At 56.9% G+C, this 15,092-nt stretch overlaps 2 protein-coding genes across 3 annotated transcripts in view; both read right to left on the bottom strand.

Annotated features, from left to right (window-relative positions):
• Positions 1 to 491: 491 nt before the first annotated feature.
• Positions 492 to 4,145, bottom strand: ZNF414 (zinc finger protein 414). Of its 2 annotated transcripts, XM_032883794.1 has the most exons (8): positions 4,021 to 4,145; positions 3,009 to 3,321; positions 2,578 to 2,685; positions 2,381 to 2,486; positions 1,516 to 1,859; positions 1,385 to 1,435; positions 765 to 938; positions 492 to 671 (listed from the first exon to the last, which is right to left on the bottom strand). In XM_032883794.1, the coding sequence occupies exons 1-8, from the start codon at positions 4,021 to 4,023 to the stop codon at positions 598 to 600; spliced, it is 1,173 nt and encodes a 390-aa protein (XP_032739685.1). In that variant the 5' UTR covers positions 4,024 to 4,145; the 3' UTR covers positions 492 to 597. The 2 variants fall into 2 exon arrangements, with proteins under 2 accessions (XP_032739685.1, XP_032739684.1); XM_032883793.1 differs by having other exon boundaries at positions 492 to 938.
• A 2,841-nt stretch (positions 4,146 to 6,986) lies between these two features.
• The window catches only part of MYO1F (myosin IF), a 32,939-nt gene continuing 24,833 nt past the window's right edge, over positions 6,987 to 15,092 (bottom strand). Inside the window, exons 21-29 of the mRNA XM_032883466.1 lie at positions 11,527 to 11,641; positions 11,264 to 11,433; positions 10,420 to 10,565; positions 9,935 to 10,081; positions 9,670 to 9,818; positions 9,098 to 9,181; positions 8,371 to 8,566; positions 8,115 to 8,284; positions 6,987 to 7,441 (exon numbers count right to left, since the gene is read on the bottom strand). Coding sequence (XP_032739357.1) covers positions 7,365 to 7,441; positions 8,115 to 8,284; positions 8,371 to 8,566; positions 9,098 to 9,181; positions 9,670 to 9,818; positions 9,935 to 10,081; positions 10,420 to 10,565; positions 11,264 to 11,433; positions 11,527 to 11,641 — 1,254 coding nt within the window. The 3' untranslated portion in view covers positions 6,987 to 7,364. The remainder of the gene's footprint in view (positions 7,442 to 8,114; positions 8,285 to 8,370; positions 8,567 to 9,097; positions 9,182 to 9,669; positions 9,819 to 9,934; positions 10,082 to 10,419; positions 10,566 to 11,263; positions 11,434 to 11,526; positions 11,642 to 15,092) is intronic.

Below are 15,092 nucleotides of genomic sequence, written 5' to 3'. Positions count from 1 at the left end.
TTCCTCAGAGCTGACACAGGGGCAGACGTGAAAGCAGGCAGCCAAGAGGAGAGTTTGGAGGACAGGGACGAAGACCAAACCAGAGCCCCAAGGCTGACAGTGCCCACGCCTGGGGACCCTGGCACCATCACCTCAACCTTGTCCCCTGTGAGTCTGAACTGGCTTCAGGAATGTGGGTGGGGGGCGGCTCCAGCAGGGCCAGCCCCAGTACTTTCTCAGGACCAACCTCCCAGCCTGTCCTGGGACTTATTAAAAGCGAGGTTTCCATCCCATCTGGTTTCCGGAAATGGTGGGACAAGACAAGGGGCACTGGCAGTCCCAGCTACAGCTGAAGAGGGTGGCACTGAACTGGAGACCTGGGTCCCAGTGCCAAGGTGAGGGGTAATAGTGAGGTTGAGGGGAGGCTTGTCACCTCTCAGGGTGTGCTCACCCCATGACTGCTTGACTGACCGGCTATGCATCGGAGGGGCAAGGGACCCAGACACAGCACAGGATGGCTCATCGCGCGTCCTTTATTGTTCCCCCTCCCCTGCCCCATTAATTACAAAACTACCCCCATCCTACAGTCCAACTCCCCCCTCCCCACCGCGGCGGGATTCAGAACGGCGAGAAAACCGGACACTCCCCCTCTGACAGCAGCGGAGACACCTTGGGTGCAAGCGGGACCGGGTCTGGGTGGGGCAGAGGAGGGGTCGCCTGAGCCTCGGCTCCGCCCCTCGCCTCGGGGGCCCCGCCCTCCCCACTCGAGCGCTCCTCCGCCTTACCCGCCCGCGCGTCGGGGCGCGGCTGCCCGGGCCCCGGGGCCGCGGGGGCGATGGGGCGGTGGTCCTCCAGATGCAGTGTCATGGCGGGCCGCGAGGCCGTGGAGAAGGCGCACTGCATGCACGAGTAGCGGCCGCGTGTGTGCTCCCACACGATGCGGCTCGGGGCCGCGTGCCCTGCGGGCAGGCGGGACCCCGTCAGTCCCGGCCACCCCCAAGGATGGTAGACGTGGACGAGTGCGGGTCAGACCTTTCCCCGCCTCCCCATCAGCTCCCGGGCACCTGGCTGGTCTGTGATCCATTGCTCCCGAGCGTGTTCCCTCCTGTAATTGGGGGGGGGGGGGCGCACTAAACTTGACTTATCCGAATCCCCCACTCCCGTCCCTGGAACCACCGCAGGGCAAAGGACTTGTGAAGCGGGCGCGGGTTTTACACGGAAACGCCGGCGCAGATGAAGGCTCAGGGGCTAATAATTTTTAAGGCAAAAATTTTGTATTTTGGGGGTGGCAGCTCTGGCCACCTGGGAAGGGGCGGGCAACGCTGCTTCCCAGCATCCCCTGGGCCCGCAGGGCGCAGAACCGAAAAATCCCCTCCACCCCTCCCTGGTGGTCACCTGCACGCACCTGAGGGCGCGTCGGAGCCGCCCTGGGGTCTTCGCGGGCTGCCGCCGGCACCTGAGATAAACGGGCGGATCAAGGTCAGAAGTCTGGGTGAGCCCAGCTCACCCTTCAGGCGGCGCTGTTCCCACACTCACCTTGGCTCTTTTTCCAGACTGCGGCGCTGGAGGCGGGCGGCCCGGGCGCCGCGGCCAGGAAAGGGCGCAGGCGTGGGGGACTTAGGCCAAAGGGCGCGGGGTTCAAGTAGGGCAGGAAGGGCCCGGTGGGGGCAGGGGCGGGGGTCGTGAAGGGCTCGAGCAGCGGGAACGGCAGGCCGGGTGCCGAAGCAGTGTCGGACTCCGGGGGACGCTCAGGCGCCGGTGGCTCCTTGTCCAGGGCGGGGGGTGGCGGCGGGGCTGGGCTCTGCGCATGCTCGGCGCAAACATGCAGGTGCTTGAAGAGCGAGCGGTGCGTGCGGAAGCGCAGGAGGCAGTTCTCACACCTGGGGGCAGGCATAGGACTGGGCTGGGTCTCCTGGGGGGCGAGGGTGGGGCCTATCCCATGCTACCTGGGGAGCCGCCGCACGAGGGTGGTAAGGGAGCCTAAGGCCCAAATCACAGAACCCCCACTTGCGTGGGGGAGAAGCTTGCTCTAAGCGCCCCCCAATGTGGCCGCGACCCTTCCGGACCCCTCCGGGTCCTTGCCCTAGGAAAACGAGGAAGGAAATCTGAATTTTGACTTAGGTGGCCAGTTTTCTTCTAAGAAGGTCAGGAGAGACGGGATGGAGACACACACGACATGCCCCGCCCTTCCTGAGCGTCTGGGACTCGCTCCAGTAACCAGTCTCTTTTGGGGCAGGTAAGAGCCCGAGGCCACACCCACTGCCAGACTCACCCTCCCCCCCCACACTAGGAAGGGAGAAAGGCCTGGACCCCAGGTAGTGGCAATCAAATCAGGGGTGGGAGGAGCTGCCAGGGGCCTGATCACCGAGCACCAGGGAAGTCGGGATGGTCAGTGTCTCACTTGAAGTAGCGGTTGGGTTTGTAGTGCAGTTTGCCATGTGCCACCAGTTCCTGCATGCTGGGGAAGGTCTCGGTGCAGCTTAGGGCGGAACAGCGGAAGAGCTTGCCTGGCAGGGGTGAAGGACAGAGGAGTGGAGAGGGATGGCCAAGGCCGGCCTGAAGGCTCTGCCTGCCTCCCACCCCCTACTCTGGCCCTACCTTCCAGGGACTGTGTGGGTGGGCAGTGGGTACGCAGATGCTGTGCCAGGTCTCGAACACTGGGGAAACTGAGACAGCAGCCAGGGCTGGAGCAGGGTATCTGCTTCCCTGCAGGATGCACGGAAACGGGGGTGTCACCCACTCTTCCCCTGGCCACATGTCGAGTTCTGCCCCAGAGAGGCATATATGAGGCCGGAATTACCCTACTGGTTTCTTACCAGGGCCTTTACCATCTGTTTCCCCCACCAGGCGGAGCTGCCAGAGGGCAGGGGCTGGGTTGGCTGGCTCATCATTGTAGCCACAGCCTGGCTTACGCTTGGTGCTCAGTAAATGTGACTCCCTCTAGATGGGGCCCAAGTCTGGAGATAATCTGTATTCATCTTAATTGTTCCAAGGCCTGTGAGCCCCCAGAAGGCTCCATCACAGATCACCTGGTTGTTGGCGTCGTCTGGGAGGCCTCAGGTCCTCGCTGGTCCCAGGGACGGTGCTGGTCGGGCCAAGGCTGGATCCAGGACCGGGCTGAACACTGTCTGGGGCTGAGGGGGCACCCTGCTGGGTCCCCCCAGGCCCTCCTCGGTCCCACGCTGGGGGTGTGGATGCCCTCTCAGGGCCTGGCTCCTCCCCCATGGAAGAGGAAGTGGCTGCTGCAGCCGCAACTGGGGACAACACCTCCTTGTCAGTCTCACTGAAGCTGGGCTCTGCATGGGCCGGCATGTCCGGGCTGGGCCCCGAGGGTTCCTCCTCCTAGTGGAAGGAAAAGGCAGGGAGAACCCCTCTGGGCCCAGGTAGGCCTGGGCCAGCCATGGGAACCCCTCCCACCCCGCCAAGACCTGTGGACATTCCTGAAGCAGCAAACGCCCTTGAGAAGTCACCCCGTCAGCCCCAATCCTAAGGAGTCACCATCAGGGGCGGGTAGGGGATAAGGGTGGACTGAACCTCCTGTGTTCCATCCTCTGGGAGGGAGCTGGGAGGTGCCCCAGCTGCAGAAGGGCGTATCTGTCAGGAATTACTCCTGTGAAGGCAGCAGTCCCTCGGCCCTAACTTGGGGGCAGGGCCGTGGCCTACGGGGTGCGGGCGGGGCGCAGGTTACAAAGACCAGGCTCCGAACAGGGAGGACGCCGCTAGGAACACCGTGGAGAGGCCAGAAGGGGTCAAGCGGACTGTCTCCCAACCGAAACACACACACCCACCCGGCTGCAGCTGGGCAGCCAAGCCCGGAGGTGCTAGGGGCCCGGACGCATAAGGAACAGGGGCGGAGCCTGAGTCCTGTAGGCGTGGCCCAGTCGAAGCGGGGCCAGGAAGCCGGGGGTGGGGTGTTCCCCAAGTGACGGGCGAGGGCCCGGATGTGGGGGCGGGGTCGGCCGGACGGTGCGCGTGCGACAGGGCCGCGCCCCGCCAGCACCCGCTGGTTCGCCACGCCCGCACCCGCGACGCCGCGCTCACCATCCTCGACCCGGCTCAGCCTCTTGTTCCTGCGGCTCCTGTGGCTCCGGCTGAGGCTGCGGCGACTCCCTGGGCGGCCGCGGGCTCGTGCTCACGTCGACGCCATTTTCCGCCTCCCAGCTCTCGCGAGACCGGGGGCGGGGCCTGCGCACAGCGCCCTTGGGGGGGTGGGGCCTTAGGGCTGGGTCCTCCTGGAGGAGGCGGTGCTGAGGGTTTGCAAGCACAGCCTTTAAAGACCTTGTGCTCAGAGATCTTGTGGAAAAATCCTTCCGGGCCCCTGTTGTCATCTGCAAAATGAGTACCTTTATCCCGTCCCGTCACCAGCTCTTTTTTTTGAAGAGGGAGTGTTGATTGGGCCACCTCGAGAGAAAGTGGCAGTGATCGTGAAAATTTGCAGTGCACTGAGTTCTGAAGTTGGAATGGGCTCCCTGTGATAGCCAGGGGCAGGAAGCAAACTGCTTGTCCTCCGGACAGGTGTAGGCTAAGGAGGGAGACCCCTGGGTGGACAGGCGTGGGATAAGTCACCTATCCATCCTACATTCCTTGAGCGCCTACTGTGTGCTAGGCGTTGGGGACTCAGAGGACAGGACAAACATCCTTGCCCTCAGGGGCTTGCTCACATTTTAAAATGGGGAAACAGACAATGAGTCAACAAATCCAGAAAACCACCTTAGTGTTTTAACTGCTACAAAGGAACACACACACACACACACACACACATGCAGACACAGGGAGGAGGGAAGTCTCTCTGTGAGTTGACTTTTGAGCTGGTCAGGAAGATGTGAGCAAATGGAAGGTCAGGCAACTCTGGGAAGTGGATAGCTGTACAAATGTCCGGAGGTGGGGAGGGACAAGCTTGTCTTTCTCAAGGACCAGTAAGGAGATCAGCTCACTGCTGGAACAGAGTGGAGGCAGAGTGTGGAGGTCAGAAAGTGAACTTGGTGCAGGGAGGGTCACACAGGACCTCATGAACCATAGAGAGGAGTGTGGTTTCTGTTCTTACCATTGATGTATTTTTAGCAGGGGGAGGTCCACCATCTGATTCCTGGTTATTGTTGGGAGGATGGGCAGTTGAGGGGGATGGGAAAGCGAATCTTTGATCTCAGGTCTCTATAAGACATTATTTAACGTTCAAGAGGTATCTTGCGTTCTGGCAAGTGTAGACTTTATGTGCAGTGTATTTCCATCTGTGTACAGAAGAGGTACCCATGTGCCTTTATATGTGGAGAATACCATTAGAAGGAGACATTAAAAAAGTGGGGAGGGGAACAGATTTTTTAAGTGAGGGAGAGACAGTCTTTTCATACTTTGTGCTGTTTGAATTTTTAAAAAAAATGTGGTTTTGATGATAATGAATACAGTGAAAAACTCAGTAATCTAAAAAAAAAAAACCAAACCCAAAACAGATCATTTGACACAGGGTGGAGGTGTGTTTGTGTGTGGAGAGGAGGCTGGTGCAACCTGGGGAAGGGTGGGGTGAGGCCTCAGAAGGACAGGGACCCAAGGAAGGGAGAGGAGAGGCCAGGCTTAAGAAATTCTCTAAGTCAACAGGATGTGGAGCTGTGGAGTGGGCAGGGCCAAGGTGATTGAGGTTTGCAGTCTGAAGATGCTGTAACCTAGATGTGAAGCCCAGAAGGCCCTACTTCCTGTAAATGGGGTGACCGCCATGGCGGTGGGGCCCGAGGGCTGTACCCCAAAATGTCAGGGCAGGCAGACTGCATGGTGAGTGCAAGGAGAGAGTAGGGAGGTGGAAGAGGACGCCCCAGTTCCTCTTCAGCCCCAGAGAATGTCCAGCTGATGAGGTTGGTGGCTCCCGCCCTTTCTCCCCAGCCTGTTCTAACATCTAAGTGTTGCAGAGAGAGGCATACACGGGGGTGGTTGGGCAGTGGAGGGATGGAAATCAGAGATGGAGGAAACCAGGGACATTCAGGGGAATGGGTAAGTGCTTCTGTATAATGATTGGTGAATAAAAGAGCTGTTGAGACCCAGTGGCAACCTTGGGATTTTTTTTTTTTTTTTCTTTTTTCAGCCACACTCAGTTTCCCAAGGTAGGGACAGAAGAGAGAGGGTTCAGATCCTGCAGAAGGGGCTACTGGCCAGTCTTTCTCTGAGAGCCCATCTCCCATCCTCCCCGGCTGGGTAGGTGTCCCCTGCCTGAGTTCTCCTGTCACAGCCTGGATCGTCGTATGTGGCGTTTGCCATCAAGATCTGCTGACCCCAAACCCTTTTCTTCCTTCTTGCCTCCTCCAGCAATGCCCACTCTGTCTCTGCATCCCCTTCCCCTGCCCCAGCCCCTGTCCCTTCTCTGACCCAGTCCTGATCCCACCGGCTTGGCTCCGTCTCTCCCAGACTGACTGCTCCTTGAGGGTCTGAGCCCAGAGTGGGTGTCCGTTTGGAAAGTCGGGATACTTAGGCTCAGCCCCTGGCAGGATCCCCAAAGGCTCAGACTCCATCACTGGCTTGGAAACATCTGGGTAGACCAGTAGTGAGGATGACCCCCTAAATCCATGGCAATAGGTGCGGAAAGCCAGGGCCCTTGCATATCAGAACCGGTCCTGACCCCAGGTGAGGGAGGGCTAAGAAGGCACAGACACGGGGGCGGGGGGGGGGGGGGGGGGGGGGGGGGGCAGGTGCAGGGGCCAGGGTTGGCCCAGACTGGATGGTGATGGGCCACGTGGGACCTGCCTCCTTCCTCAGGGTCCAATCAGGTCCCGGATGGGGCCTGCAGATTCAAAGCTGACAGGACCCCCCAGGCTATTTTCTACAGGTAGGCTGGGATGCAAAAGGCCAAGAGCAGGCAGGTGGGACAAACTCCACCTTTGGGAGAGATGGGGTGGGGGGTATATATGAGTTCAAGCCTTGGCTCTGAGGGATCTCGGGCAAGTGACAACACTTCTCCCGGCTCCCAGTTTTGGAGTATTTGCAGCTTCTCCCTCAGCCTTGTGAGAAGGGAAATTAATTCACACTTTCACCTGGCAAATGTTTATTGCCTTAGTGATGACAGAAGAAGGGGAGTCTTGCTTGTCAAGGTGTCCCCAACTGTGCTTGGCACTTTGCCGACAGGACATTACTCATTTATACTCACAAGGCAGCTGGGAGGTAGATTCATGCTGTTAGCCCTGTTTGACACAGGAGGCAACGTGTGTGACATGGGGGAGGCCAGGGCCCTGGGGGGGCTGCGGTGGTGACCCCCAGACCCAGGGCCTGAGTTGGGCTGGGCTGGGCTGGAGGCCACTGGGCTGGACCTCCGGGCTAATGCAGCCAAGGAAAATGAGGCCCTCGCCGCGGGGCCTCGTTCCCTGGCAGGCAGGCGGGCAGGCAGGAGGCAGAATCTGGGCCCCCTCTCAGATCTTCTCCACGTAGTTTCCCGGGAAGAGGCCCTCCTGGCCATGCAGCCGGCCTTTCCACCAGCCTGAGGCATCTGTGGGTGAGAAGGGAGCGTGAGGCGGTGTCCAGCCCACCTAGGAGAAAACCTTCATTCTGGTTCCCTGCCTGTTTTAGTCATCGCCACTGGTGTGGCAGAAGGCAGACGTTGAAAAGAGAACTGTCAACAGATGGAAAGGAGGGAGGGATGGACGGACAAGTAGTTTTTCTTGCTACTGCCTCACACTCTGTCATGTTCTATTCCATTCTCTTGTGCTCGTCCCTCATCTCTTTCTACAGGTGCCTCCCCTCATGCCCCATGATGGACCAGTGAGTGACCCCTTTGGGGCTCCCCATTTACCCACAGAGGATGCTGCTGAGTCTCAAGCCCCTCTGGGTGGGGGGGCAGCCCAGTGGAGTAAGGTAGGAAGGTGGCCTGGCCCATCCAGACAAGGGGTGAGGTAGGTTCTGCTATTAGCAGTGTGCTCGACAGGAGAGAAAAATGAGGCCCCAGGGATTGGTCATGCTGCTGGGAGGCCAGGACCCCAGTGTCCTAGGAGGGAACTTTCAGACCCAAGGCCTTCTAGCCTACGCAGTCACCGGCTCGGAAGAGCACATCTTTAGTGGGCGCTAGTTGTTTCTGTTCTCCTTGGGAAGGGTGTGCAGGAATGGGGTGTTGCCTGGCTGCGTCAGGGTTCTGACTCCTCCCCTCTATGGCCTGGGACACACACCTTCCATGAGGATCTCGATAACCTCGTTCACGTTGAAGCTCAGCTCGTCCACATCTTGGCCCACGTACTGGTACAGTGCCCGGCACCGCGGGCCATGCATCCGAGGTTGGGGCTTGGGTCGGCCAACGCCCGGCTCAGGTCGCTGCCCCACACTGCGCTTTCTCTGCATGCTGTGGGCACAGGGAGGTGTCATCACAGCCCAGACACTCCCCTGCCCCCTGTCCACCTCCTGGGGCTCTCCTCTTAACTCACTTACCCTGCCACACCCTGGTCAGGCACGTTAAGGAATTCTGTGTTGTGTTCCGAGGGAGGCCTTGCCCGGGGGCGTCTACTGGCCCTCAGGGCTGAGGATGGAGGGCCCCGGAAGGGCTGCTGGGAGCCCCTTCCAGATGTGATCTCCAGGGGCAGGGGCCCACTTCTGGCAGAAGGAGGCACCCCATTGTGGCCCAGGCCTGTTGCAGGAGGAAGAGTGGGAGCATTTATCAGGGTGAAGGTAGCATTTGGGGAGGACTTAGCTTCCAAGATCCCGGGCTGAGGGAGGAGACAACAGTCACATGCTCAACGCAGCATGGTAAGGACTGGTCCAGAGGGAGGCTCTGCAGGGGTAAGATTTCCCCCATCCTCTTCTGTAGGTGGGTCTTGGAGGATGAGTAGGAGCTCAAGCTAAGTGAAAATGTACCACACAAGAGGAGTAAACAGCCCAAGCAAAGGCTTGGAGATAAGAATAAATTTGTTAAACCGACAGAGTAAGATGTAGCTCGAGTGACAGAAATATACGATGGGAGGAGAGAAAGGTTGGTGGTTAGCTGGGTTTGGCTTCTGAAGGGCTCTAGATCCGACTAAGCTTAGTCTGCAATCTGTGGAAGAGGGGGAGCTGTGGAGAGTTCTAGGCAGAGAACAGAGTGGTCTGCTCTATCTGTTGACAGCTGGCGTGGCTTGGGTCTTGGAGCACACAAGAGGCAAGGGAAGACACGTCGCCTCACCTCTGGGAGGCCCCGGGGCTGCCCGGGTAGGGGCCTGGGCTGACCTTCGAGGTCTTCCTTGGGCCATTCCCTTCCGTGTAGGTTCTGAAAGGGGAAAGGATTTGGGAATTTGAGTGAGGACCAGACCACAGCAGGCTCTTGGCCCCGCCCACAAGTCCAGTCCACTCTGTGGCTCCGCCCCAGTTCCCCCCCCCCCCCCCGCCGGTTCCCTGGCTGTCCCATCGACCCCGCCCCGCAGTTACTGAGAAAACTCTATCCAACAAGTGGCTCAGCCCCCCAAGACCCACCTCTCTTTGGCCCGGGTCTTCTAGGCCCGCCCACTGTTGGGAGGGGTTATTGGCATGGCCACGCCCCCTCAGCGTTTCTCTCCCATTCATTGCTTACCTCGCTGACCCTGCCCTCTCTGTAGCTGCATCCTTCCCCTTACGTCTTTCTCTACCCACCCCTCGGGGGCCCTCACCCGCTCCGGGCCGACCTCAGTGGCTCCGCCCCCACAGCCTTAGCCCCCTCGCTGGCCCCGCCTCCTCAGGCTCCGCCTCTTTGTCTCCGCCCCCAGCTCTGCGCAGACTCACTGGAGCTTTTGGGCAACCCGTCGCCCACGCTGACTGTGAGGGACCGGCCGCTAGCCTTGAGCATCGCCATGTCGCCGGAGCCACGGGAGAAAGTGACACTGCGGGTGCCACCTCCTCCCCAGCCCTCCTTCTTCACTCGGAACTGTAGTCTGTGGGGGAGAGGAGGAAGCTGCGGGGACGCCCACTCCCCAAGCTGGCCGGGGCCGCGGGGCGGGAGAGGGGGCGCTGTGCCCAGCCCAGCCCGGGGACGGGGGCGGGGGCGTACGTGTCGCTGAAGGTGAGGGGCAGCGCCCTCCGCGCCGCCTCCTCGAAGCGCTTGCTCAGGAGGCTGACGAATTCGGTCTTGAAGACGGTCTCCAGGAAGCTGTCGGCGGCGTCTTCTTGGAGGATGAAGAAGTCGTCCTGCCTCGTGCTGGGGGAGGGGTGGGAGGGAAGGCAGGTGAGGGGGGCAGGACTGACATGTGAGGTGCGACGGGGACGGTCGGGTGAAGGGAGGTGAGGGCTGATGCAGGCGGGGGCAAGGCCAGAGGTGGCGGCGAGGAGCTGGGGAAGGTGGTCCCAGAGAAGCGTCAGGTAAGGGGACAGGTGCTCTTGGCACATGAGGATGAGTGTGGGGGCAGGGGAAGGTGGCAGGTAGGGCCAAGAGAGGGTTACGGGTATAGCGGTAGGTTAGATGGTCTGGGTGACAGATGGGGTGAGAAGTGTGAGGGCAGATGAGGGCGACTGGTGCAGGGGAGGACCCGGCCTCACCTGAGGGAAACTCCCCGGAGAGCCTGGATCTCCAGCTTCTTCTTCAGGACCTCACGCACCTGGCCCTTCTCTGGTCCCTTCTTCACCTTCTCCCGTCCGATTATATACACACACTTGGGCGTCAGGATCAAGTCCCTTTTGATGGGCTGTGAGGATGCAGGAGCAGAGCTGGTGGCCAGAGCTCCGGGCACGGGCCACCTGGCTCCAGGGGATCAACCTCAGGCAGGGGAAGGACAGGTCAGCTGAGTGTTTCCCTCCACGTGAAGGTATATGAGGAATTGCATTATGTAAGAGATAGGAGGTTAAGTACAGGTATATTGGCTAGGGAGGGATTCCCGGGGCCAGGGAACAGGTACAGGAGAGGCGGATGCATAGCTGCTGGATGCCCAGGCCAGATGAGAGTGTACCTGGGGACAGGTGTATCTGGGCCAGATGAAGATACATCTAATTGACATACCTATCTAGACTGGCTGAGGGTATACCTAATGGACAGGTGTGTCCAGGGCGAATGGGGGTGGCCCTACGGTCAGGGCTTCCGGGCGAGGGAAGTGTATAATTGCAGACAGCTGTGTCTGGCCAGGTGCCGGTGTATGCGAAGGACAGGTGTGTCTGGGCTCCATGAGGGCCTGCTTAATAGCAGACGTATCTAAGCTAGTTGCCTGTGTACCTGTGCACAGGTGTGTCTGGCCCAGTTGAGGGTGTATCTGTGATGGGGCAGGTGTATCTAGGCTAGGTGAATATATACCAGTGGACAGGTGTGTCTGGGCCAGCTGAGGGGGCGCCTCTGGTGGGGTTGCCAGGCTGGGGCCAGGGTCCCAGACGCGCCCACCTGTTAGAGCCTCACCTTGAAGCGGCGGTCGTACTTGGTGACCGAGTCAGCGAAGTCCACGCGTTCCCTCTTGCCCAGGAACTGACGCAGCTCCGGCCGCTCCTCAAGCCCTAGGTAGTCCCCGACGAAGTTCCGATTAATGCTGTTCCGTCTCCGCTCCTTCTTGTTCAGCAGGATGTTGGAAGCTGTGGGGACACCGGGACGGGGGCAGAGGTTGTGGCCTGGCTCCTCCAAGTCCACCTGTCCCCACCCTGAGCCTCCCACCTGTGGCCTCTCACCTTCCTCCCGCATCTCCTCGTACTTCCGGACTGCCACATGGCGCCTCCAGGCCTTCTGGATGGTGCGGGCAAAGCCATCGAACTTGCGCTCTCGCATCTCCTCCAGAAGGAAGAGCTGGGCCAGAGGGAGGGGCAGTGGGTCTTTCTCCAACCCCACCCTGCCCACTTGCTTTTGCTTACCAGCACCTGCACACATGCTCACACACTATGGCAAATATTTTTTTTTTTCTTCCCAATGACTCGACCCAGGGTTCCCTCCAAATATGGAGCACAAGCCCCCACATTGTGGGCCGGTCGTGTAGGGTTCAAATCCCAGCTCTGCCTCTTCCTAGCTGTGTCTTGCTTGAAGTGGTGTAACATCACCGTTTCTCACACTGCTAATCAAGTTATGGCATGCCACCCATGTGAGGTGCACCCTGATTTCAGAGATGTTAGAAACGTGAACCAATGTGCATCTTAGAAACCAACAAAATACTGTAAATATGAAAATCTGGCACACAGGACTGTGATGTACCTGGAGACCAGGTAGTTGTATACTGCACAACCTGCACAGCCGTACCTGGCGGCCCAGGAATAGAAGCTTTTGCAGAGAGCAGACTTTTGAGTCCAGAGGGATCTTAGGGTATAAACTCTATTAGAGCAAGTCAGAGTTGAAATGCCATGAAGGATGTCCCTTCACTTAGAATAAACCGTGAACATATCAAGGAAAGGAGCCTACTGGATATGAAAACTTATAAGTCTATAGTAATAAGAACAATGGGGTGCTGCTGCGGAATAGAACAACCTAGTGGAGGGGCGCCTTGGTGGCTCAGTGGGTTAAAGCCTTTGCCTTTGGCTCAGGTCATGATCTCAGGGGCCTGGGATCGAGCCCCGCATCAGGCTCTCTGCTAAGCAGGGAGCCTGCTTCCTCCTCTGTCTCTGCCTGCCTCTCTGCCTACTTGTGATCTCTGTCTGTCAAATAAATAAACTCTTTAGGAAAAAAAAAAAAAGAACAACCTAGTGGAATAGGACAGATGACTGGGGAATGTTGTAATTCAAACCAATTTAGTGATAAAAGGGACAGCATTGTCAATCAGGGATATATCGGAATGGGAAATACTGTAAATAAAATGAGTCTTTCTTTAGGAAAATAATTAGCACTTCACCCAGAGGGATTTGTTAAATACACAAATATCACATCACTGCTAAAAGCCTGGCTGTCTGCTTCGCTGACACCAAGATGGTTGATGTTTCCCAGAAACCCCAGGGTTCCCTGCGAGGACTAAGGTAATTCTGTAGATACTTGGTTCAAATGCACTTTAAAAAGTACGTTTGGAGGGGCACCTGGGTGGCTTGGTTGAGCATCCAACTTTTGATTTTGGGCTCGGGTCATGATCTCAGAGTCGTGAGACTGAGCCCCCATGGGGGAGGGGGGGGTCTGTCTTCAGCAGGGAGTCGCTTCTCTTTTTCTCTCCCTCTCTCCCTCTCCTTCTGTCCCTCCCCCCACTCATGCTCGCTCTCTCTTCCTCTTCCTCTCCTTCTGCCCCTTCCCCTGCCCATTCTCTCTCTAAAATAAATTAATCTTTATTCATCTTTGAGAACTTTTATTTAAAAAGATTTTTATTTATTTATTTGACAGATCACAAGTAGAGAGGCAGGCAGAGAGAGAGAGGAGGAAGCAGGCTCCCCGCTGAGCGGAGAGCCCGACATGGGGCTCGATCCCAGGACCCTGAGACCATGACTGAGCCAAAGGCAGAGGCCATAACCCACTGAGCCACCCAGGCGCCCCCATCTTTGAGAACTTTTAAAGCTGTGGGTGTTTATAAGTGTTCACGAAAGGTGGGGATCTTTTCACCAGGAAGAAATCCTAACCCCACCAAGTTTAAAGCTTCACGGCCTGCAGGGAATCTAGTGGAGTTTCCATATCCCCTTTGTTTCTCAGATAGATAGTCTCTGGGTCAGTGTGTCTGTGTGCAAATTATGCCTAAGTAATGCCTCATATAGGGTGTCTGGAGGACACATAAGTACATTCTGCACTTTGCCGAGAGGACGTCAAGTATGAATAAAGAACTTGCAGAAATGGGGGTCAACCAGGAGTCCTCTCTGCCTTAGCTGTTTAGGGCAGATGGGATGAGTGTCCTGCAACCTTGTTATTTCTGCTCAGGAAGGGTATTCATTTTCAATTTGGGAAAGGAATCTTCCTGTCTACATAGTTTAAAATTCATCTCCTTCTGGGGTGTCTGGGTGGCTCAGTCGATTAAATGACTGACTTTGGCTCAGGTCGTGAACCTGGGGTCCTGGTATCAAGCCCCACATTGGGCTCCCTGATCAGTGGAGAGTCTGCTTGTCCCTCTCCCTCTGCCCCTCCCCTGCTTTGTCACTCTCTCTCAAATATATAAACAAAATCTTAAAAAAAAATAAAATTCATCTCCTTTGGGGCACCTGGGTGGCTCAGTCAGTTAAGCGTCTGCCTTTGGCTCAGGTCATGATCCCAGGGTCCGGGGATTGAGCCCTGAGTCAGGGTCCTAGCTCAGCAGGGAGTCTGCTTCTCTCTGCCTCTCTCCCTGCTCGTGCTCTCTTTCTCTCTCTCTCAAATAAATAAAATCTTTTTAAAAATAAAATTCATCTCCTTCATGTGCTGAGGGCAGAGTTGCGTGTGGTTAAGGTGTATGAGATGGGCCCCAGATCTGAGGTTATCTTAGTGTACTGGCTTGAATAGTGTTTCTCCCCACCCCCAAATTCATGTCCACTGGGAAGCTGTGAATGTGACCTTGACTGGAAAGAGGGTCTTTGCAGATGTAATCAAGTTAAAATGAGGTCATACTGGAGTAGGGTGGGCCCTCAGTCCAGTATGACTGGTGTCCTTCCAAGAGGGACATTTGGACCCTGACACAGAGGAAGAGGCCATGTGATCACAGAGGCAGAGACCAGGGTGATCAGGAATGGCAAGGACAGCGGGCGACCACCAGATGTCAGGGAGAGTCAAAGATCTTCCCTGGAGACTTTAGCGGGAGCATGGCCCTGTTGACACCTTGATTTTGGGTTTTTAGCCTTCAGAAACATGAGGAAATTAATTTCTGTTGACTTCAGCTATCCAGTTGGTGGCACTTGTTACAGTAGCCACCGGAAATGAACACGCCCAGCATGATGGGCAGTGAAGGCCAGCACGTGCGTAAAACATCAAGGATATTTTGAGTCCATGTTTACAAAACACAGATTCCAAGTCAGAATCATCCTGGGTAAGTGCATTTGTGGTTGAGAAAGTCCCCAACTCCATTAGGGTAAGTTAGTTTGATCAATTTTGATACAGCCCAGTTATAAATAGTCATAAAACTGTTCCCATGTTTGTTTCTTCTGTTTTCATTTTACTAAAATGATTCTAATTGGGATCAGTTTTGTCCAGGGCAAATTTTCAGTCTTACTCTTTTCCTTATTATACGTCATTATTTCCAGCCAGTTCATCTTCCTCACCTCAAAGTGTGCAGACTGCATTTTTGGGTCAGAATTTGATTTTACCTTATATAGTCTTAGCCAGTGCTAGCTTTGTCTATTTGCTTTTTTCAGGGTCAATTTTTAAAAAATTAAAA

This window comes from Lontra canadensis, unplaced genomic scaffold, assembly GCF_010015895.1.
Source record: "Lontra canadensis isolate GAN:19392208 unplaced genomic scaffold, GSC_riverotter_1.0 scaffold88, whole genome shotgun sequence".
NCBI classification, from domain to species: domain Eukaryota; kingdom Metazoa; phylum Chordata; class Mammalia; order Carnivora; family Mustelidae; genus Lontra; species Lontra canadensis.
The sequence above is the reverse complement of the archived record's forward strand: the minus strand, read 5'-3'. Positions and strand labels throughout refer to the sequence as shown.

What these genes read in the sequence shown, in the direction of transcription:
- ZNF414 (XM_032883793.1), bottom strand. An exon ending in CAGACGACGCCAACAACCAG is followed by an intron (nt 2,686 to 3,008) that starts GTGATCTGTGAT and finishes TGCATCCTGCAG; the next exon opens with GGAAGCAGATACCCTGCTCC. An exon ending in AGTCTGGAAAAAGAGCCAAG is followed by an intron (nt 1,436 to 1,515) that starts GTGAGTGTGGGA and finishes CGTTTATCTCAG; the next exon opens with GTGCCGGCGGCAGCCCGCGA.